General features: G+C 42.7%; 1 protein-coding gene across 5 annotated transcripts in view; it reads right to left on the bottom strand.

Annotated features, from left to right (window-relative positions):
- Positions 1 to 139: 139 nt before the first annotated feature.
- Positions 140 to 24762, bottom strand: part of cblb (Cbl proto-oncogene B, E3 ubiquitin protein ligase) — a 152895-nt gene continuing 128272 nt past the window's right edge. For 3 of the 5 annotated variants that reach the window (XM_036944415.1, XM_036944414.1, XM_036944416.1), the window contains 4 exons: positions 19537 to 19680; positions 19097 to 19161; positions 18633 to 18740; positions 6490 to 7153 (listed from right to left, as the gene is read on the bottom strand). In XM_036944415.1, the coding sequence (XP_036800310.1) occupies positions 6606 to 7153; positions 18633 to 18740; positions 19097 to 19161; positions 19537 to 19680 (865 nt within the window). In that variant the 3' untranslated portion in view covers positions 6490 to 6605. Of the gene's footprint in view, positions 2243 to 4556; positions 4686 to 6489; positions 7154 to 18632; positions 18741 to 19096; positions 19162 to 19536; positions 19681 to 24762 lie in introns of those variants that run through there. The other 2 variants (XM_021563293.2, XM_021563294.2) reach the window with 2 other exon arrangements.

Below are 24762 nucleotides of genomic sequence, written 5' to 3'. Positions count from 1 at the left end.
GCAAATTTAAGCTTCAAGTCAGACCTTCCAATATTATGCCAGCGTCGTCCGGGTTAGGGTTTGGCCGGGGTAGGCCGTCATTGTAAATAAGAATTTGTTCTTAACTGACTTGCCCAGTTAAATGTAAAAAATGAAAGACTCATGTTAATACTGGCTTTTATGAAAAAAACATTTTTTTTTAAACAAAACAAATCACTGGTTACTTTCATTACTGAACAATGACAATAATCATGAAGTGAAGGCTTTCATAATGTATAAGTTAATTGCACACATCACAATGCTTAACACGTTCCACAATTCATTTTCATCAAACAAAATTCATGGCAGGAGAGAGAGAGAAACAGAATGAGAGAACCTCCCCATCTAACCTAATGAAGGCCACTTCACTTCCCACATTCATTTTTAGGAACCAGATGGAATAAAACATGTTCAGTTTGAGACTTTCAAGTTTAAAGATGAAAAAAGAATTAGACCAGTGCAAAATGAAGCTTCGGAGAGGAGAAATAATGCAGTTATTGTATGGAAACTGACAAAGCCAGGGTTGGTACTGTAATAGGTAGTTGACACAGGGGAGTGAAGGGAAAATGCCTCCTTTGTTATTAACGGCTTTTTGGGGCATTCCTCTTGATATCGAATTGAAGCCCTTTACAATTCCTGATTGTGGCTAACGACGCAAGAGTCACATTAGGAGCAGCGTAGTTGCTCAGAGGTTTTCTCTGAAAGACACCCTTGTCAAAGCAATGCACCCTGGAATTCGGACGTACAGTTTGTCTCCGGTTGTGTGGGAATGCGTCTACATATTTCAGCGTACAATGACTAGGCAACAAAAGGACAACGGGATTTCAAAATAATATTGACTAACACTAACAACACAATGTATATTCATTTGTAGAACCAGTCAACGCAAAGGTATTGGCTCGGTGGTATCATTATCTTAATTTTTTTCACATTAAAAACAAATACGTTTTTTAATAATCTAAGAGCAAAAGTGTACTGATAACGGTTTGTGCCTTGAGCGGAATGTCTCGGGAATGCATGTGCCCCCTCAAGTTAACATACTTTCAGTGAGGTTGTTGTCTTTCACTCAAAACAAACACACACGTATGCACGCACACACACAAGGCTGCATCTGGTTTCACCTGTGGTTCTGAGACGAGAGGAACCGTTAAGGGTCATGTTACTGTCCCACCCCGTTCCTTATTGTATATTCGCCAGGTTGCTTCTGGAGGAAGGAAGTGGAGAAGGTAATAGTTGACCTCCAGAGTGGCTTAATGGTGCCTCTGCTACCGACCTGGGAGCTTCTGGGAGTCAATAACAACACTCAAAAGCCTCCCTCTCCCAGCCTCTTCCTACAACAACAACAACTGCAGCAGCTCATTAAGGGAGAGAATTCAGTTAGGGCACCAGGAACACCATCATTACTGGACTGCACACTAGAATACCTCTCAGAGAGATGGAGAGAGAAGGATAGAGAGAGAGAATTAGGGGATTGAGAGAGATGGACGGGTCTTTAGGTGTGTTTGAGACAGATGGAATAAGGACCATAGGCAACAATGGCAATAAACATAGAAGAACATAAGCCAAGGCCAGTTTGTTACAGACACCCCACCCCTGATTGGCTGATTATGAAAGGCTGGGAGGTGGGGAGGGGGATCAGCAGCAGTGGTGGCAGGAGCAGAAGGGTAACGCAGAGGCCAGCACTGGCAAAGCTCGCCTGAATTCTTTCCTTCGCAGGATTAACATGCTGGTAGACAAACTCTGTTCTCTGTCTCTCTGATTCGATTTAACTTCGAACAGATAGTTGTGGATGGACTCCCGATCTGTGGAAAAATGCAGTCCACGGATCAGCGTTTTCCAAGCTTACCATCTTTTTTTGGTCAGAACGAGCTAGCGAGGGATAACAAGGTAAAATAAGCCCTTTCCTTCTACCCTAGCGCACACAGAGGCACAAGTTGTCTCCTATTTGGGTCCCCTTCTCAGAGTTATAGTTTGAGTCTAGGGGCCACTAAGGCAAACTCTCTGAGAATGTTCCTTGCCACGTCCACTTTGTTCTGAGCAATCATGAGTGCCCTCTTCACATCCTCGAAAGAATAGCCCTCTCCCATGAGTTTGGCGATTTTGGCGTCTGTACTCTCACTGGCTGAGTCCTGCCCATGATTCTTCCTCTGATGGATGTCCGGAGGGGTCTTCCGAGGGAGCGGCTTAGGCGGCCTGGCAGGTGCCTGCAAATAATCTACGTCCACTGCAAAGAAAATTTAATGGATAAGTCAATGGATGAATGGTAGGTAAAAAGCTTCTTTCAAGTGGCTTTTAGCATAAGTGGTTTTAAGAGCTATTCAAAAAAGTTTAAATAATTATCAATAATAGATTCATGCATATGCATTTATTATTTACTATGCCAAGGCAGCAGCTTCTCTTCCTCGGCAGTAATATACACTATAATACAATTTTGAAACATTAAAATACATTTTACAAATGATTTCACAATACATTAAGTGTGTGCGCGCCCTCTGGCCACTACCCTACTACAACACAATCCAGGTGTACACGTGTGTATAGTCTGTATGTTATGTGTGTTTGTATGTGTGTGTTTCACAGCCCTCACTGTTCCATATGGTGTATTTTTAATCGGGTTTTTAAAAAATCTGATTTTACTGTTTGCGTGAGTTACTTGAAGTGGAATAGAGTTTCATGTAGCCATGGCTCATAGTCTGTTCTGGACTTGGGGACTGTGAAGAGACCGCTGGTGACATGTCTTGTGGGTTATGTATGGGTGTCTGACCTGTGTGCTAGTAGTTTAAACAGACAGTTTATTCGTTTAAGAAGTATCAACATGTCAATATTTTTGACGAAAACAAGTAGTTTGAGTCATGAGAGATTGACATGCATATTATTAATGTTAGCTCTCTGTGAACATTTAAGGGCTAGCCGTGCTGCCATGTTCTGGTCCAGTTGTAATTTTCCCAAGTCCTTCTTTGTGGCACCTGACCACACATGTGACTAAACTAGGTCATGTAGGACCTGACTTGTTGATATTGTTGTTATGAAAGGAGAGCAGTGCTTTATTAGGGACAGACTTCTCCCCATCTTAGCTACTGTTGTATCAATATGTTTTGACCATGACAGTTTACAATCCAGGGTAACTCCAAGCAGTTTAGTCACCTAAACTTGCTCAATTTCCCACATTATTATTCATTACGAGATGTAGTTGAGGTTTAGGGTTTAGTGAATGATTTGTCCCAAATACAATGCTTTAAGTTTTTGAAATATTTAGGACTGGCGTATTTCTTGCCACCCATTCTGAAACTAACTGCAGCTCTTTGCAATCAATTCAGTCTCTGTAGTAGCTGACGTGTATAGTACTGAGTCATCTGCATACATAGACACACTGGCTTTACTCAAGGCCAGTGGCAGGTCATTAGTAAAGATTTTTTGAAAGTAAGGGGCCTAGACAGCTGCCCTGGGGAATGTCTGATTCTACCTGGCTTATGTTGGAGAAGCTACCATTGAAGAACACCCTCTGTGTTTTGTTAGACAGATACATCTCAATCCACAATATAAGAAGGGGGTGTAAAGCCATAACATCTACGTTTTTCCAGCAGCATACTATGATCATTAATGTCAAAAGCCACACTGAAGTCTAACAAAACAGCTCCCACAATCTTTTTATTATCAATTTCTCTCAGCCAATCATCAGTCATTTGTGTGAGTGCCGTGCATGTTGAATACCCTCCTATAATCAGGCTGAAAGCCTGTTGTTCATTTATTTAATGTAAAGTTTACAAAGGTTTGGTAACATGCTTTATTGGTCAGCTATTTGAGCCAGTAAAGGGGGCTGTACTATTATTGGGTAGCGGAATGACTTGTGCTTCCCTCCAGGCCTGAGGGCACACGCTCTCTAGTAGGCTTAGATTGAAGAGATGGCAAATTGGATCGTCCGCTATCATCCTCAGTAATTTTCCATCCAAGTTGTCAGACCCCGGTGGTTTTTTATTGTTGACAGATCACAAAAATTTGTTCACCTCTTCCACACTCACTTTATTGAATTCAAAACGACAGTGCTTGTCTTTCATTATCTGGTCAGTTATACTTGGATGTGTTGGTTCGGCGTCTGTTGCTGGCATGTCATGTCTAAGTTGCCAATGAACAAATCATTAAAGTAATTGGCAATATCAGTGGTTTTTGTGATGAATGAGCCATCTGATTCAATAAATGATGGAGCTGAGTTTGCCTTTTTGACCAAAATTGTATTTAAGGTGCTTCAAAGATTTGTACTATCAATCTTTATATAATTTATCTTTGTTTTATAGTATAGTTTCTTCTTCTTTTTGTTCTGTTTAGTCACATGATTTCAAAATGTGCAGTAGGTTATGCAGCCAGACTTATTTGCCATTCCTTTTGCCTCATCCCTCTCACCCATAACATTTTCTAACAATTCCTCATAAATCCACAGATATTTAACTGTTTTTTTTCATATATTATTGTTTGTTGTATTTTAAATAATTCTAAAAGTGAAACTATTAAATAATAAAAAATCCTACAGTATTAAATTGTACCTTGGGTGGGGGGTAATGGGTCGTACTCCTGGGACTGTGATGTCCGGATAGGGCTCTTCATGTTGTCCCCCGTTTGTCTCCTCACAGGGGGCAGAGGGGCCACAGCGCTCAACATATCAAACACAGTATCTGAAACCAAACCATTTACAACTGTGAGGGGAAAAGATTGTCTACACTACAAACAATAACTGCATGTTTGTCATCTATTCACGTAGAATTGTGGACTTTCATTTTTTAAATTACAGTGTATGAGAGTGATAGATGCACAGACCTGGCAGATATGCAGACCAGGTGGAACAGCGAGAGGAGCTGTGACCCACTGGTCTTGACATGCTGTCGCTATAATTCCATATTCCGTTCTCATCCAAAGCGAATGCATATACAGTGCCTTGCGAAAGTATTTGGCCCCCTTGAACTTTGCGACCTTTTGCCACATTTCAGGCTTCAAACATAAAGATATAAAACTGTATTTTTTTGTGAAGAATCAACAACAAGTGGGACACAATCATGAAGTGGAACGACATTTATTGGATATTTCAAACTTTTTTAACAACTGAAAAATTGGGCGTGCAAAATTATTCAGCCCCCTTAAGTTAATACTTTGTAGCGCCACCTTTTGCTGTGATTACAGCTGTAAGTCGCTTGGGGTATGTCTCTATCAGTTTTGCACATCGAGAGACTGAATTTTTTTCCCATTCCTCCTTGCAAAACAGCTCGAGCTCAGTGAGGTTGGATGGAGAGCATTTGTGAACAGCAGTTTTCAGTTCTTTCCACAGATTCTCGATTGGATTCAGGTTCTGGACTTTGACTTGGCCATTCTAACACCTGGATATGTTAATTTTTGAACCATTCCATTGTAGATTTTGCTTTATGTTTTGGATCATTGTCTTGTTGGAAGACAAATCTCTGTCCCAGTCTCAGGTCTTTTGCAGACTCCATCAGGTTTTCTTCCAGAATTGTGCTGTATTTGGCTCCATCCATCTTCCCATCAATTTTAACCATATTCCCTGTCCCTGCTGAAGAAAAGCAGGCCCAAACCATGATGCTGCCACCACCATGTTTGACAGTGGGGATGGTGTGTTCAGCTGTGTTGCTTTTACGCCAAACATAACGTTTTTCATTGTTGCCAAAAAGTTCAATTTTGGTTTCATCTGACCAGAGCACCTTCTTCCACATGTTTGGTGTGTCTCCCAGGTGGCTTGTGGCAAACTTTAAACAACACTTTTTTATGGATATCTTTAAGAAATGGCTTTCTTCTTGCCACTCTTCCATAAAGGCCAGATTTGTGCAATATACGACTGATTGTTGTCCTATGGACAGAGTCTCCCACCTCAGCTGTAGATCTCTGCAGTTCATCCAGAGTGATCATGGGCCTCTTGGCTGCATCTCTGATCAGTCTTCTCCTTGTATGACCTGAAAGTTTAGAGGGACGGCCAGGTCTTGGTAGATTTGCAGTGGTCTGATACTCCTTCCATTTCAATATTATCGCTTGCACAGTGCTCCTTGGGATGTTTAAAGCTTGGGAAATCTTTTTGTATCCAAATCCGGCTTTAAACTTCTTCACAACAGTATCTCGGACCTGCCTGGTGTGTTTCTTGTTCTTCATGATGCTCTCTGCGCTTTTAACAGACCTCAGACTATCACAGTGCAGGTGCATTTATACGGAGACTTGATTACACACAGGTGGATTGTATTTATCATCATTAGTCATTTAGGTCAACATTGGATCATTCAGAGATCCTCACTGAACTTCTGGAGAGAGTTTGCTGCACTGAAAGTAAAGGGGCTGAATAATTTTGCACGCCCAATTTTTCAGTTTTTGATTTGTTAAAAAAGTTTGAAATATCCAATAAATGTCGTTCCACTTCATGATTGTGTCCCACTTGTTGTTGATTCTTCACAAAAAAATACAGTTTTATATCTTTATGTTCGAAGCCTGAAATGTGGCAAAAGGTCGCAAAGTTCAAGGGGGCCGAATACTTTCGCAAGGCACTGTATTGGTTCTCTCAAATGTTATTTTTTTCCTGGGGAGTTGAGAACGCTGGTTGTTTAGATTTGAAAATCAAACAGTTGTAATGAACGGGGGGGCTGTGTGTGTCTGTGTGTGGGTGGTTGAGTGAGAAAGACAGGGAAGAACCAACCAGTACAAGCAGAGCCCCATTCATTATTGGGGCTTCGTGCCGACAACATCAAAACTAACTCCCTAGACTCTGAAGTCAGGAGAACTTCCGAGTTTGGTATCAGAGATATGCATTTTGTAGAATCAAGCTTTTTTAAAGGACAGTGGAATAGGGAGGTGGCAGATTTGTGGCCATCTGATGGATCTAACCCTTGCCACTGAGGGTATATGTGGTTCAGAGTTGGTAGTTTTATCACTAGACCAGATTCTGGCACACAAACTGCTTTTCTATTGCTATTCTCGAGTTTGGAGGGAAGAAACAGCTCACCGGGGGTTAACAGGAAATGGTCATGCCCGGAGGCAGGCCGGGGAGCTCGTGAGCAGGAGGGTGACGAGGAGAGGCCTGTGAAGCTGTGTCTGACGAGTGCAGGGGGCGAGGGCTGTGAGGGAGGCAGGTTGTTGAACAGCTCCTCTGGTGCTGAGACACAATAGTGAGAGGACAAGCAGATAATGGGCTAGGGTTAAAAGGTAATGTTACCATCTTGGTAAACACTGCATATGTTGGCTTAATCGGAAATTACCTTTAAAAGGAGCATAGACGACAAAGCGAGATCGTATTGAATCGGCCAAACTTAATTCCTGGAGGGCCGTCTGTCTGCTGTTTTTGTTATTTCCTCCCAATTAATGTAAATTAAGACCTAGACAACCAGATGAGTGGAGTTCCTTACTAATCAATTACCTCAATTGAAAAAACAAACAAGGAGCGAAAACCCGACTCGCTGAGACATCAGTTTGACACCCTTGGTTTATGCAGTTACTTTCCAGTGAAGGCTTGTTCAGACCTTAGATAATTTAGTTTTACCAATGAGAAGGGAAATGTACACAACAGTGTGACAGATAATCTAAAGATGTCCCGGGGGTAATTAATAGATTTCCCAATTTTACACATTTACTGTCACAGATACATTCACTACTATGGAAGCACATTTTGGGGAATATTCAGAGGTGGAAACTTTCCAAGGGAATTAACGGGAATATATGTGATCTAATACCATTTAAATGTTGATGTCTTTTGCATTGGATATTTTACCATATCATATGGAGACAGAAACATAAACCTTTTACCTTATCATAAGTAGACATAATTGCAAATGATTAAATCCTTACAATAAAAATCTAATAAAACATTTAGTTACGAATTTAACTTTAACTAAATAAGTTGACTCTTCACATGGGATGATTTCACTGAATAACAAAAGAAAGAGAATATTGAATGATCCCCAATGATCCATCGCATCTCCCAAAAACATTTTCAACATACATCTGTAAAATTATAGTTTAGAAACTAAAGCTTTGGTTGTCTTTCACTCAGGCTTCCATGTCTTCTCCCTGGACCTCCTCAATGTCCACTAGAGGTCGACCGATTATGATTTTTCAACGCTGATACCGATACCAATTATTGGAGGACCAAAAAAGCCGATCCCGATTAATCGGCCGATTTGTATATATATATATATTTGTAATAATGACAATTACAACAATACTGAATGAACAATGAACACTTATTTTAACTTAATATAATACATCAATAACATCTATTTAGTCTCAAATAAATAATTAAACATGTTCAATTTGGTTTAAATAATGCAAAAACAAAGTGTTGGAGAAGAAAGTAAAAGTGCAATATGTGCCATGTAAAAAAGCTAACGTTTAAGTTCCTTGCTCAGAACATGAGAACATATGAAAGCAGGTGGTTCCTTTTAACATGAATCTTCAATATTCCCAGGTAAGAAGTTTTAGGTTGTAGTTATTATAGAAATTATAGGACTATTTCCCTCTATACCATTTGTATTTCATAAACCTTTGGCTATTGGATGTTCTAATAGGTACTTAAGTATTACCAGCCTAATCTCGGGAGTTGATAGGCTTGAAGTCATAAACAGAGCAATGCTTGAAGCATTGCGTAGAGCTGCTGGCAAACGCAGTAAAGTGCTGTTTGAATGAATGCTTACGAGCCTGCTGCTGCCTACCACCGCTTAGTCAGACTGCTTTATTAAATCATAGACTTAATTATAATATAATAACACACAGAAATACGAGCCTTAGGTCATTAATATGGTAAAATCGAGAAACTATAATTTCGAAAATAAAACATTTATTCTTTCAGTGAAATACGGATTCATTCCGTATTTTATCTAACGTGTGGAATCCATAAGTCTAAATATTTTTGTTACATTGCACAACCTTCAATGTTATGTCATAATTCCATAAAATTCTGGAAAATTTGTTTGCAACGAGCCAGGGGGCCCAAACTGTTGCATATACCCTGACTGCGTGCAATGAACGCAAGAGAAGTGACACAATTTCCCTAGTTTAATATTGCCTGCTAACATATATTTATTTTAACTAAATATGCAGGTTTAAAAAAAGATTATTCTGTGTATTGACTTAAAAAAAATGTATGTCCTGTAAAATATATTCACCCCAACCAGTATTGTAATCAAAACTTACCAGAAGGCATGTAGTGGCTCAGACAGTGTAAAAGTGTGTGCTCAATACCGTGTGCTCAATAGCATCAGGTTCCTGTGAAAGATCTTGACAATCAGCTGTACATGTGATGGAAGAATGCACTGCACATGTGATGGAAGAATGCACTGTGCCTGCAGAGGGTGGCAATTCCATTGATTTGGGGTCAGTTGAACCAAAATATGCCGCAAGACATGTATATCCCACAAAAAAGGTTCACTGTCCCCAAATTCCAGGGCTTAACCTTTTGCGTGTAGGGGGCAGTATTTTTGTTTTTGGCTACAAAACGTACCCATTTGAAACTGCCTATTTCTCAGCCCCAGAAACTAGAATATGCATATAATTGTCAGATTAGGATAGAAAACACTCTAAAGTTTCCAAAACTATAAAAAATATTGTCTGTGAGTATAACAGAACTGATATCACAGGCGAAAACCTGAGGAAAATCCAATCAGGAAGTGCCTCTTATTTTGAAACCTCTCTGTTCCTATGCATGCCCATCCTCCATTTAAAGGGATATTAACCAGATTCCAGATTCCTATGGCTTCCCTAAGGTGTCAACAGTCTTTAGACATAGTTTCAGGCTTTTATTTTAAAAATGAGCGTGAAAGATCACATTGCGTAAGTGGATAGGTGGGGGCTCTCAGAGTGAGTTTTGCGCTATAGAGTAAAGCGGCCATTGTTTCTCCCGGTGTTATTGAAAAACCTACCCCCCCGGTTGATATATTATCGAATATATATTTTAAAAACAACCTGAGGATTGATTATAAAAAACATTTGACATGTTTCTGTGGACATTATGGATATTATTTGGAATATACGTCTGCGTTGTCGTGACCGCTCTTTCCTGTGGATTTCTGAACATAACGCGACAAACAAACAGAGGTATTTTGGGTATAAAAATACTCTTTATGGAACAAAAGGAACATTTGTTGTGTAACTGGGAGTCTTGTGAGTGAAAACATCCGAAGATCAAAGGTAAACGATTAATTTGATTGCTTTTCTGATTTTTGTGACCTAGCTACTTAATGCTTAGTGTACATAATGTTTTGTCATGCGATCGATAAACTTACACAAACGCTTGGAATGCTTTCGCTGTAAAGCACAATTTCAAAATCTGAGACGACAGGTGGATTAACAAAAGGCTAAGCTGTGTTTTGCAATATTGCACTTGTGATTTCATGAATATGAATATTTTTTAGTAATATTATTTGACTGTGGCGCTATGCTATTCAGCGGTTGCTGACGAAAATGATCCCGCTAACGGGATGGGTAGCGTCTAGATTAACTTCCCATGGAATATATCCGGAAAAGTTCCGGAACTTTACTGGAAAGTTTCCGACCCTTTGCAACCCTATTCACTACACATGATATTTTCCTTTACAAAACTGAAGGCCGTTCAAACATTTCTAGCTGTGCAGTTATCTGCTGTTCTCATAATAATTACATTACTCATATTGTTGATATAATATCACTACTAGATATACATCAGGGCCGGCGCCAAACCAAATCTGTTGGACAGGCCTTGGATTTCCTTAGGCGGACATGTTTTTGCAATGGGAGCAATGAGAGGTGAAAATCATTTGAATGTGAGTGTCCGGAAAGGGCAGCATTTTACGACATTCCAATGTCATAGTCTTGTGAATCTCTCATGCATATCATATTTTTTGATTGAAAATGGGAACAAATGGGTGAGATGGACAAATACTGATTTCAAAGCAAAATTGACTAAATTCTCATTCATAAAAACATGAGGTGAGTATCAAAATAGTTTTAAAAGATGCTCATGACTTAAAGTTGAATCTTAAGTATAATATCCTTTACAGTCAACTCAAAATATGATATTTTGTTCTTTTGAACTAGCCTACATTTTTCATATCATAATGAGACTAAATGAAATGACATAGGCCAAATGAATTTTGTGATGTTTTCTAATTTTGTTTTGTATTTTAACGCCACTTTAAACGTGTACATGACACTGCAACAAAATTTCCCCATGGGGACAGTTAAAGTCAGTAAGTAAATTGATTTAGAAATTCTATCTTTCTTTCTCTCTCGGAGGAGGACCTGAGCCCTAGGACCATGCCTCAGGACTACCTGTTATGATGACTCCTTGCTGTCCCCAATCCACCTGGCCATGCTGCTGTTTCAACTGTTCTGCCTGCGGCTATGGAACCCTGACCTGTTCACCGGACGTGCTACCTGTCCCAGACCTGCTGTTTTCAACTCTCTACAGACAGCAGGAATGGTAGAGATACTCTGAATGATCGGCTATGAAAAGCCAATTTACATTTACTCCTGAGGTGCTGACCTGTTGCACCCTCGACAACCACTGTGATTATTATTATTTTACCCTGCTGGTCATCTATGAACACTTGAACGTCTTGGCCATGTGCTGTTATAATCTCCACCCGACACAGCCAGAAGAGGACTGGCCAACCCCTCAGAGCCTGGTTCCTCTCTAGGTTTCTTCCTAGGTTCTGGCCTTTCTAGGGAGTTTTTCCTAGCCACTGTGCTTCTACACCTGCATTGCTTGCTGTTTGGGGTTTTAGGCTGGGTTTCTGTACAGCACTTTGAGATATCAGCTGATGTAATGATTTGATGATTTGATATGTCGCTCTGACATTGCTCACCCAAATATTTATATATTCTTAACTCCATTCCATTACTTTAGATTTGTGTGTGCTATGTGTATTATTGTGAAATTGTTAGGTATAAGTTGTTAGATATTACTGCACTATTGATTTGGCCTTGTGTTTTAGGGCATTTTCCTGCTGAAACCTGAACATGGTTTTCTTCTAGGATTTTGCCTGTGCTTAGCTCCATTACTGTAACGCAGCGTGGTAAGTGTCCATATTGATATTGATAATGTATTATCATGAACACAAAACAAAATAACGAGAACGAAACGAAACAGTCCTGAACGGTGAATACAAAAAACACTGAACAGAAAATAATCACCCACAACTCAAAGGTGAAACCAGGCTACCTATGTATTGTTCTCAATCAGGGAAAACGATTGACAGCTAGCTACCTCTGATTGAGAACCATACCAGGCCAAACACAGAAATCCCATATTATAGAGAAAAGAACATGAACAGACTGCCCACCCCAACTCACACCCTGACCATAATAAAACAAAGACAAAACAAAGGAACTAAGGTCAGAACGTGACAGTACCCCTCCCCAAAGGTGCGGACTCCGGCCGCAAAGCCTGAACCTATAGGGGAGGGTCTGGGTGGGCGTCTGTCCGCGGTGGCAGCTCTGGCGCAGGACGTGGACCCCACTCCACCATAGTCCTTGCCCGCCTCTTTACCCGCCTCCGTGGCCTCTTTAGAGGGGCGACCCTCGCCGCCGACCTCGGACTGGGGACCCTAGAAACGGGTCCCGAATGGACGGGAGATTCCGGCAGCACCAGACAGGCGGGAGACTCCGGCAGCTCCGGAGTGAAGGGCGATTCCGGGAGTGACGGGCGATTCCGGCAGCTCCGGAGTAACGGACGGCTCCGGCAGCGCCTGACTGACCGGCGGCTCCGGCAGCACCTGACTGACCGGCGGCTCCGGCAGCACCTGACTGACCGGCGGCTCCGGCAGCACCTGACAGACGGGCGACTCCGGCAGCTCAGGACAGGCGGGCGACTCCGGCAGCTCAGGACAGACGGGCGACTCCGGCAGCTCAGGACAGACGGGCGACTCCGGCAGCTCAGGACAGACGGGCGACTCCGGCAGCTCAGGACAGACGGGCGACTCCGGCAGCTCAGGACAGACGGGCGACTCCGGCAGCTCAGGACAGACGGGCGACTCCGGCAGCTCAGGACAGACGGGCGACTCCGGCAGCTCAGGACAGACGGGCGACTCCGGCAGCTCAGGACAGACGGGCGACTCCGGCAGCTCAGGACAGACGGGCGACTCCGGCAGCTCAGGACAGACGGGCGACTCCGGCAGCTCAGGACAGACGGGCGACTCCGGCAGCTCAGGACAGACGGGCGACTCCGGCAGCTCAGGACAGACGGGCGACTCCGGCAGCTCAGGACAGACGGGCGACTCCGGCAGCTCAGGACAGACGGGCGACTCCGGCAGCTCAGGACAGACGGGCGACTCCGGCAGCTCAGGACAGACGGGCGACTCCGGCAGCTCAGGACAGACGGGCGACTCCGGCAGCTCAGGACAGACGGGCGACTCCGGCAGCTCAGGACAGACGGGAGACTCCGGCAGCTCAGGACAGACGGGCGACTCCGGCAGCTCAGGACAGACGGGCGACTCCGGCAGCTCAGGACAGACGGGCGACTCCGGCAGCTCAGGACAGACGGGCGACTCCGGCAGCTCAGGACAGACGGGCGACTCCGGCAGCTCAGGACAGCCTTTGGTTTCCTTGTGTCTTGCATGTGGAATGATCTACAATGCACTTTAAAACTGGAGGAATTAGTGCATCTAGGGCATTTCAGACGGTTAGGAGACCTTTTTACTGAATCATTTTTTATCTTTTTGTTTTGCGTATTGTTGTGCATAATAACGTGTATTTGAATGTGTATATAAATGTGTAGTTTAATGTGTTTATTGTACTTTGATGTGTATTTTGGTGCTATACAGAGCTCATCTGGAAAAGAGACCTTGGATCCTGGACTTCCTCACCGGCCACCCCCAGGTGGTAAGGGTAGGTAACATCACATCTGCCACGCTGATCCTCAACACTGGGGCCACTCAGGGGTGCGTGCTTAGTCCCCTCCTGTACTCCATGTTCACCCAGGACTGCGTGGTCAATCACAACTCCAACACCATCATTAAGTTTGTTGACGACACAACAGTGGTAGGCCTGATCTGAGAGCCTATATCGAGGAGGTCAGAGACCTGGCAGTGTGGTGCCAGGACAACAACCTCTTCCTCAATGTGAGCAAGACAAAGGAGCTGATCGTGGACTACAGGAAAAGGCGGGCCTAACAGGCCCCCATTAACATCGATGGGGCTGTAGGGGAGCGGGTCAAGAGTTTCAAGTTTCTTTGTGTCCACATCACCAACAAACTATCACGGTCCAAACACACCAAGACTGTCGTGAAGAGGGCACAACAACAGCTTTTCCCCCTCTGGAGACTGAAAAGATTTGGCCTGGGTCCCCAGATCCTCAAAAAGTTCTACAGCTGCACCATAGAGAGCATCTTGACCAATTGCATCACCGCCTGGTATGGCAACTGTTCGGCATCTGACTGTAAGGCACTACAAATGGTAGTGCGTATGGCCCAGTACATCACTGGAGCTAAGATTCCCGCCATCCGGGACCTACAGTGCCTTGCGAAAGTATTCGGCCCCATTGAACTTTGCAACCTTTTGCCACATTTCAGGATTCAAACATAAAGATATAAAACTGTATTTTTTTGTGAAGAATCAACAACAACTGGGACACAATCATGAAGTGGAACGACATTTATTGGATATTTCAAACTTTTTTAACAAATCAAAAACTGAAAAATTGGGCGTGCAAAATTATTCAGCCCCTTTACTTTCAGTGCAGAAAACTCTCTCCAGAAGTTCAGTGAGGATCTCTGAATGATCCAATGTTGACCTAAATGACTAATGATGATAAATACAATCCACCTGTGTGTAATCAAGTCTCCGTATAAATGCACCTGCACTGTGATAGTCTCAGAGGTCCGTCAAAAGCGCAGAGAGCATCATGAAGAACAAGGAACACACCAGGCAGGTCCGAGATACTGTTGTGAAGAAGTTTAAAGCTGGATTTGGATACAAAAAGATTTCCCAAGCTTTAAACATCCCAAGGAGCACTGTGCAAGCGATAATATCGAAATGGAAGGAGTATCAGACCACTGCAAATCTACCAAGACCTGGCCGTCCCTCTAAACTTTCAGCTCATACAAGGAGAAGACTGATCAGAGATGCAGCCAAGAGGCCCATGATCACTCTGGATGAACTACAGAGATCTACAGCTGAGGTGGGAGACTCTGTCCATAGGACAACAATCAGTCGTATATTGCACAAATCTGGCCTTTATGGAAGAGTGGCAAGAAGAAAGCCATTTCTTAAAGATATCCATAAAAAGTGATGTTTAAAGTTTGCCACAAGCCACCTGGGAGACACACCAAACATGTGGAAGAAGGTGCTCTGGTCAGATGAAACCAAAATTGAACTTTTTGGCAACAATGCAAAACGTTACGTTTGGCGTAAAAGCAACACAGCTCATCACCCTGAACACACCATCCCCACTGTCAAACATGGTGGTGGCAGCATCATGTTTTGGGCCTGCTTTTCTTCAGCAGGGACAGGGAAGATGGTTAAAATTGATGGGAAGATGGATGGAGCCAAATACAGGACCATTCTGGAAGAAAACCTGATGGAGTCTGCAAAAGACCTGAGACTGGGACGGAGATTTGTCTTCCAACAAGACAATGATCCAAAACATAAAGCAAAATCTACAATGGAATGGTTCAAAAATAAACATATCCAGGTGTTAGAATGGCCAAGTCAAAGTCCAGACCTGAATCCAATCGAGAATCTGTGGAAAGAACTGAAAACTGCTGTTCACAAATGCTCTCCATCCAACCTCACTGAGCTCGAGCTATTTTGCAAGGAGGAATGGGAAAAAATGTCAGTCTCTCGATGTGCAAAACTGATAGAGACATACCCCAAGCGACTTACAGCTGTAATCGCAGCAAAAGGTGGCGCTACAAAGTATTAACTTAAGGGGGCTGAATAATTTTGCACGCCCAATTTTTCAGTTTTTGATTTGTTAAAAAAGTTTGAAATATCCAATAAATGTTGTTCCACTTCATGATTGTGTCCCACTTGTTGTTGATTCTTCACAAAAAAATACAGTTTTATATCTTTATGTTTGAAGCCTGAAATGTGGCAAAAGGTCGCAAAGTTCAAGGGGGCCGAATACTTTCGCAAGGCACTGTATATACTAGGCGGTGTCAGAGGAAGGCCCAAAAAACTGTCAAAGACTCCCATCACCCAAGTCATAGACTGTTCTCTATACTACCGCATGGCAAGCGGTACCGGAGCGTCAAGTCTAGGACCAAAAGGCTCCTTAACAGCTTCTACCCCCAAGCCATAAAACTGCTGAACAATTAATCAAATGGCTACCCGGACTATCTACATTGACCCCCCCCCCCCCCCCTTTGTTTTTACATTGCGGCTACTCGCTGTTTATTATCTATGCATAGTCACTTTACCCCGACCTACATGTGCCCCTACCTCGACTAACCTTTCCCCTCGCACATTGACTCGGTACCGGTACCCCCTGTATATAGCTTCGTTATTTTATTGTGTTACATTTTTATATATATTTTAAACTTTAGTATATTTTGTAAATATTTTCTGAACTATTTCTTGAACTGCATTGTTGGTTAAGAGCTTGTAATTTGTCACGTTCTGACCTTTATTTCCTTTGTTTTGTCTTTATTTAGTATGGTCAGGGCGTGAGTTGGGATGGGCAGTCTATGTGTGTTTTTCTATGTTTGGTTTCTGTTTCGGCCTAGTATGGTTCTCAATCAGAGGCAGGTGTCGTTAGTTGTCTCTGATTGAGAATCATACTTAGGTAGCCTGGGTTTCAATTTTGAGTTGTGGGTGTTTGTTTCCGTGTGAGTGTTTGTTGCCACACAGTACTGTTTCGGTTTTCGTTCATGTTTATTGTTTTGTATTTCATAGTGTTCTGTTTATATCTTATAATAAACGTTATGGACATTTACCACGCTTCGCATTGGTCCTCCGATCCTTCTCGCTACTCCTCGGAGGAGGAGGAGGAATGCCGTTACATAATTAAGCATTTCACGGTAAGGTCTACATTGTTGTATTCGGCGTGTAACAAATAACATTTGATGTGATTAGTATATCTGTATAATCACATATTGTTGCCCTATTGTGTGGTCTGAACGTAGTAAAAAGAGGATATTTTAAAATTAGAAATCGTACGTCCTGCCGCTTGCACAGCTTATTACAGCTGTGAGATTTATGTATTTATGTATTTTGGAACACTAATCAACATGGCAATGCTTTTACTGATGGCACATAAAGGAAGATACATGATAGAGTGCCTGCTTTGTTATCCAACTGAACCCCGATCATTGCTGCTAACAGCTATGTTTTATATTTGCCATACAGTTTCATAAAACTAAAATATATTTCTTAGAAATACATTTATATATTGTATATTGAATATATATTGTATATTGAATATATATTGTATATTATATATTGAATATATTGTACAAAACATTTCAAATACATTTAAAAATATATTTACCAAATATGTGGATAAATGTAAAAAATTCCGGAGGCATTTAACATATATTGTGATCAATGTCCCCTCTAAGCTGAGCGAGTGTGCGAGCGCGCAGTAGCCTGAGGCTGCAGAAGCACCAGATTGAACTTCACTCAATTTTCTAGAGTTTTCCCTGTTAGTTAACCCTATAAGCGTTTCCCTTTACTGTGGCAATTGTGATCAAATCAACACAATATTACCCACTTTCAATGCAAAATACACGAAACAAAACAAACTACGTAAGATATTTTGTTGTAGGCAGAACACATTGAAGTAGGATTCTATTCCATTGAAGGACAGATTTAACCAATCAGAGCTGTAGTAGGCCTATATGCAAATGAACCATTGCCATATACAGTATGGATCTGTGCCATTTACTTTGAACTGGACTGTGTTTCCACTACAGCATGGGCGGTCATGAGTAGATGTGCTTGTTTTGAGATCAAAGTGAGGGCTGCATGAAGCCAGGTGTGTACATTTTGTTAATATCCTTTTACTAGTTAGTGAGTTATTAGCCCAGTCATAGATCATTTGTAGTCAGCAACAGGGGAGTGATTGCTTCTTACAAAAGCACAAAACGTGTACATTTCTAGACTTTTAAAAAGCAAGGAAGGTAAATAGCTTTGTTTTGTCTTAAAGGGACAGTGTTGTATTTTGAGACAGGCTTGAATAAGCTAAGTAGCCAATAGGCACATGGGGGCATAATTTGTCTGATTCTCTGTAGTAATGGTATGGGAATAATAATGCATTTTAATTTGTAAGTGGTTTCTTGCATCAAACAACACAACAACATTTTCAGTCACCTCTGTGTCTGAAGGACAAGTGGATAAACAGGTTAATGTGAAGCCCTGCATGTTTTTTTTCTTCAAAAGTGTCATGGAATGTAGGCCCATACTGAACACCATACATTCATTGGCAGCTACTGTAGGCTGAATGACAGAACAGCTATTTCCATGATAAATGTTATGCGATGCATTTTCTCCTTTGTTTTTGATGGTAGGCCACTCTGGTAGACCTACATGATGATCAAATAGCCACAGAAGCCTACTTGGCCACTGTTACTGTAACTTAAATTGTGTCCAGCCTCAGGGTTCACCGTAAATACGCGCGCTGGAAGTTGCACAGAATTTTCATAACGTTCAAGTTTGCCCTCAGCTTACCTTGAGGGGGAAGTAGAATGTCGTAGTCTGAGGGCGTCCTGTTGTGGAAGGGACAGAGGGCGGCACGAGCTGCCCCAGAGAGAAACACCCCCGATTCAAAATGCCCACCTGAGAATCACAAGGACAGGTTAACGTGATCGGGAATGGCAGGCTAGGCACCAACTGCTCATAAACCGAAAGCACACTGCAGCAAAACTATTTTAGGCCAGTACCTCCTCTTTCTATGTTTAAGATTGTACTCTGTGGGGGTATTGGCCAATGTATGAACACAAGAACGCATTCGTGGATCGCACACACATGCACACACTCGTGGGGATGATGATGATAATGAAGATGACACTGAGCCCTAAGTATTAACAACAGTGTCAGCTTTGATTTCTTTCACACAGAACACTTCCAGTAACAAGCAGAGCCAACTACTGGTAGATCAGGTCCAGAACGTGACATCACCACTTCAGCCTTACCATACTCAAAGGGCTTGTGCTTGTTTTCCCCTGCAGAGGACTCCGAGGACCCATTCTCCAGATTTCTGATTAAAAAAAGGCAAAACATAGAGAGATATTACATTTGTTCCCCATTAACATTTGTCCATACATTTGTCCATATATTTTGGGGTTTTTACCAACTCAAGACTGTTTATACTGCACAGCACCCGCAGGTTGCGCTTTGCTGAGTAACAGTTGAAATCCAGCTTGATCCAGGAATTCATTCTTCCCTTTCATGCAACTCCTACAAGTTTGACCAAATCTACATTTGGCAGCCTTTTCACTTATTTATTGTATCTCTATTACAGAATAAAAAGTTACGTCCCAAATGGCACACTATTCCCTATGGGCCCTGGGCAAAAGTAGTACATTATTTATGGAATAGGGTTCCACTTGGGATGCATCGTCTGTGCTGGTACCTGTTAGGGATCCGGACGGAGACACAGACTGGGGAATGGGATAGGCACACCGGGTAGGATGAAGGGATCTGATACTCGTCTTCAACATGCTCGGTTGTTCCTCTTGCTCTCCCAACACCAGGTGTGGTGAAAGGATTGAGGTGTCTGGAAGACATTTTTAGACCACACAGGTTTTAACGATAAAGTATAGATTTTTCCAAGCAAACTTCCATTGTGCTACAAATATAGTATCAGTCAAAAGTTTGGACATACCTACTCATTCAAGGGTTTTTATCTTTATTTTTACTATTTTCTACATTGTAGAATAATAGTGAAGACATCAAAACTATGAAATAACACATATGGAATCATGTAGTAACCTTTTTTTTATTTTTTTAAACAAATCAAAATATATTTTATATTCTTCAAAGTAGCCACCCTTTGCCTTGATGAAAGCCTTGCACGCTCTTGGCACTCTCTCAACCAGCTTCATGAGGAATGCTTTTCCAACAGTCTTGAAGGAGTTCTCACAAATGCTGAGCACTTGATGGATGCTTTTCCTTCACTCTGCGTTACAACTCATCCCAAACCATCTCAATTGGTCAGGTGATTGTGGAGGCCAGGTCATCTGATGCAGCACTCCATCACTGTCCTTCTTGGTCAAATAGCCCTTACACAGCCTAGAGGCGTGTTGGGTCAATGTCCCGTTGAAAAACTAATGATAGTCCCACTAGGCGCAAACCAGATGATGGGATGACGTATCGCTGCAGAATGCTGTGGTAGCCATGTTGGTTAAGTGTGCCTTGAATTCTAAATAAATCATTGACAGTGTCACCAACAAAGCAACCCCACACCATTACACCTCCTCCTCTATGCTTCACGACGGGAACCACAAATGCAGAGATCCTCCGTTCACTTACTGTGTCTAACAAAGACACAGCGGTTGGAACCAAAAATCTCAAATTTGGACTCATCAGACCAAAGACAGATTTCCATCGGTCTAATGTCCATTGCTCGTGTTCCTTGGCCCATGCAAGTCTCTTCTTCTTATTGGTGTCCTTTAATAGTAGGTTCTTTGCAGCAATTCGACCATGAATGCCTGATTCACGCAGTCTCCTCTGAAAAGTTGATGTTGAGATGTGTCTGTTACTTGAACTCTGTGAAGCATTTGGGCTGCAATCTGAGGTGCATTTAACTAAAATAACCTATGCTCTGCAGCAGAGGTAACTTTGGGTCTTACTTTCCTGTGGCGGTCCTCATGAGAGCCAGTTTCACCATAGCGCTTGATGGTTTTTGAGACCGCACTTGAAGAAACTTTCAAGGTTCTTGAAATGTTCTGGATTGACCGACCTTCATGTCTTAAAGTAATGATGGACTGTTGTTTCTCTTTGATTATTTGAGCTGTTCTTGCCATAATATGGACTTGGTCTTTTACAAAATAGGGCTGGCTCTTCTGTATACCACCCCTACCTTGTCACAACACAACTGATTGGCTCAAATGCAATAAGAAGGAAAGACATTCCACAAATTAACTTGTAACAAGGCACATCTGTCGATTTAAATGCATTCCAGGTGACTACCTCATGAAGCTGGTTGAGAGAATGCCAAGAGTGTGCAAAGCTGTCATCAAGGCAAAGGGTGGCTACTTTGAAGAATCTCAAATATATACACTACAGTTCAAAAGTTTGGGGTCAGTTACAAATGTCCTTATTTTTTAAAGAAAGCATTTTTTTGTCCATTTAAAATAACACCAAATTGATAGAAATACAGTGTAGGCCTTGCTAATGTTGTAAATGACTATTGTAGCTGGAAAAGGCAGATTCTTTATGGAATATTTACATTGGCATACAGATGCCCATTATCAGCAACCACCACTCCTGTGTTCCAATAGCAAGTTGTGTTAGCTAATCCAAGTTTATCATTTTAAAAGGCGAATTGATCATTAGAAATCCCTTTTGCAATTATGTTAGCACAGCTGAAAACTGTTGTTCTGATTAAAGAAGCAATACAACTGGACTTCTTTAGACTACTTGAGTATCTGGAGCATCAGCATTTGTGGGTTCGATTACAGGCTCAAAATGGCCAGAAACAAAGAACTTTAGACTCGTCAGTCTATTCTTGTTCTGAGAAATTATGACTATGCAAGAAATTGCCAAGAAACTGAGGATCTCGTACAAAGCTGTGTACTACTCCCTTCACAGAACAGCGAAAACTGTCTCTAACCAGAATAGAAAGAGGAGTGGGAGGCCCCAGTGCACAACTGAGCAAGAGGACAAGTACAATAGAGTATCTGGTTTGAGAAACAGATGCCTCACAAGTCCTCAACTGGCAGCTTCATTAAATAGTACCCGCAAAACACCAGTCTCAACGTCAACAGTGAAGAGGTGACTCTGGGATGCTGGCCTTCTAGGCAGAGTTCCCCTGTCCAATGTCTATGTTCTTTTGCCCATCTTAATATTTTATTTTTATTGGCCAGTCTGAGATATGGCCTTTCCTTTGCAACTCTGAGTCACCTCTTCACTGTTGACATTGAGACTGGTGTTTTGCAGGTACTAAACTTCACGACTTAAACCTGCTGTGTCAGCTTTTATTGCTGCTTATTTGGGAAATGACCTCAACAGTTCCATGGCTGTGTGTGTGTGAGAGTGAGTGTTTTGTGTGCCCAGATGTGGAGGGAGACAAAGCTTCACCCTGTGGCCTCACTGTTCAGTGTCCAGCAGTTGCCATTATAGCTTCACTGCACTATTGCCCATAACATCCACTGTGCAACACAATAGAAAAATACCAAATCAAATGTCTTTGTCAGCTAAAAGGGAATTAGATATTCTGCCGCCAACATTCACAGAACCACTCTCAATCATGACAGGACCCTTCAGCAACCATATTACATTATTGGTACAAGGCCATGTGTTTCAGCTGCAAAACACTAAGAGTGGGAGGGGAAGAGGATGTAAGAGAAAAGGCCTGGAATTTGATGGATTTCCTGACTCCTCGATTAGGATCAAGTTTTCCCGACATACACTACATGACCAAAGTATGTGGACACCTACTCAACCAACATCTCATTTCAAAATCATGGGCATTATTAATTTGGAGTTGGTCCCCCCTTTGCTGCTATAACAGCCACAACTCTTCTGGGAAGGCTTTCCACTAGATGATGGAACATTGCTATGGGGTCTTGCTTTCCATTCAGCCACGAGCATTAGTGAGGTCGGGCACTGCTGTTTGGCGATTAGGCCTGGCTCGCAGTCAGCATTCCAATTCGTCCCAAAGGTGTTCGATAGGGTTGAGGTTAGGGCTCTATGCATGCCAGTCAAGTTTATTTTAAAGGTACTTTTTTTACCCCCTTTTCTCCCCAATTTCATGATATCCAAATTGGTAGTTACAGTCTTGTCCCATAGCTGCAACTCCCGCACGTACTCGGGAGAGGCGAAGGTTGAGAGCCATCTGTCCTCTGAAACACGACCCTGCCAAGCCGCACTGCTTCTTGACACACTGCTCACTTAACCCAGAAGCGAGACACACGAATGTGTCGGAGGAAACACCGTACAACTGGCGACCGTGTCAGCATGCATGTGCTGGCCCACACAGGAGTCGCTAGAGCGCAATGGGACAAGGCCATCGAGGCCAGCAAAACCCTCTCCTAACTCGGACGACGCTGGGTCAATTGTACGTTGCCTTATGGATTTCCCGTTCGCAGCCAGCTGCAACACAGCCCTGGATCGAACCCGGATCTGTAGTGACGCCTCAAGCACTGCAAGTGCCTTCGAATATTGCGTCACACCGATCTCGACAAACCATTTCTGTTTGGACCTAGCATTGTGCACAAGGGCATTGTCATGCTGAAACAGGAAAGGATCTGCCCCAATCTGTTGCCACAAAGTTGGAAGCACAGAATCGTCTAGAATGTCATTGTATGATGTAGCGTTAAGATTTCCCTTTACTGGAACTAAGGGGCATAGCCCGACCATGAAAAACAGCCCAGGCCATATTCCTCCTCCACCAAACTTTACAGTTGCCGCTAGGCATTGGGCAGGTAGCGTTCTCCTTGCATCCGCTAAACCCAGATTTGTCCATCGGACTGCCAGATGGTGAAGTGTGATTCATCACTCCAGAGAACGTGTTTCCACAGCTCCATAGTCCAATAGCGGCGAGCTTGGCATTGTGCATGATGATCTTAGGCTTGTGTGCGGCTGCTCGGCCATGGAAACCCATTTCATTAAGATTCAGTAAGATTTCATTAAGATTTCATTAAGATTCAGTTCTTGTGCTGACGTTGTTTCCAAGGCAGTTTGGAACTTGGTAGTGAGTTTTTGTAACTGAGGACAGACAATTTTTACTCGCTACGTGCTTCAGCACTCAGCGGTCCTTTCTGTGAGCTTGTGTGGCCTACCATTTCGCGTCTGAGCCGTTGTTGCACCTAGACGTTTCCACTTCACTATAACAGCACTTACAGTTGACCGGTGCAGCTCTATCGGGGAAGAAATTTGATGAACTGACTTGTTGGAAAGTTGGCATCCTATGACGGTGCCACGTTGAAAGCCAGTGAGTTCTTCAGTAAGGCCACTAGAACAGACTGGAATTTGTTCTGGGATTCATCCGATGGCATTGAGGAGTTTACCACATCAATCACTGGCTTCATTAATAAGTGCATTGATGACATTGTCCCCACAGTGACCGTACGTACATATCCCAACCAGAAGCCATGGATTACAGGCAACATCCGCATCGAGCTATAGGCTAGAGCTGCCGCTTTCAAGGAACGGGACACTAATCCGGACACTTATAAGACATCCCGATACGTCCTCAGACAAACCATCAAACAAGCAAAGTGTCAATACAGGTCCAAGATCCAAGATAGAATCCTACATCGGCTCTGAAGCTCGTTGGATGTGGCAGGGCTTGCAAACTTTCATGGATTACAAAGGGAAACCCAACCGCGAGCTGTCCAGTGACATGAGCCTACCAGACGAGCTAAATATCTTGCATGTGCGCTTTGAGGCTAGCAACACTGAACTGTGCATGAGAGCACCAGCTCTTCCAGACCATCACGCTCTGCATAGCCAATGTGAGCAAGACCTATTCATCGGTTAACATTCACAAGGCTGCATGGCCAGACGGATTTCCAGGACGCGTACTCAGAGCATGCGCTGACCAGCTGGCAAGTGTCTTCACTGACATTTTCAACCTCTCCCTGACCCAGTCTGTAATACCTACAGTACATGTTTCAAGCAGACCATCATACTC

Source organism: Oncorhynchus mykiss, chromosome 15, assembly GCF_013265735.2.
Source record: "Oncorhynchus mykiss isolate Arlee chromosome 15, USDA_OmykA_1.1, whole genome shotgun sequence".
NCBI classification, from domain to species: domain Eukaryota; kingdom Metazoa; phylum Chordata; class Actinopteri; order Salmoniformes; family Salmonidae; genus Oncorhynchus; species Oncorhynchus mykiss.
Note: the sequence above shows the minus strand (reverse complement) of the source record. Positions and strands in the feature narration are given on the sequence as shown.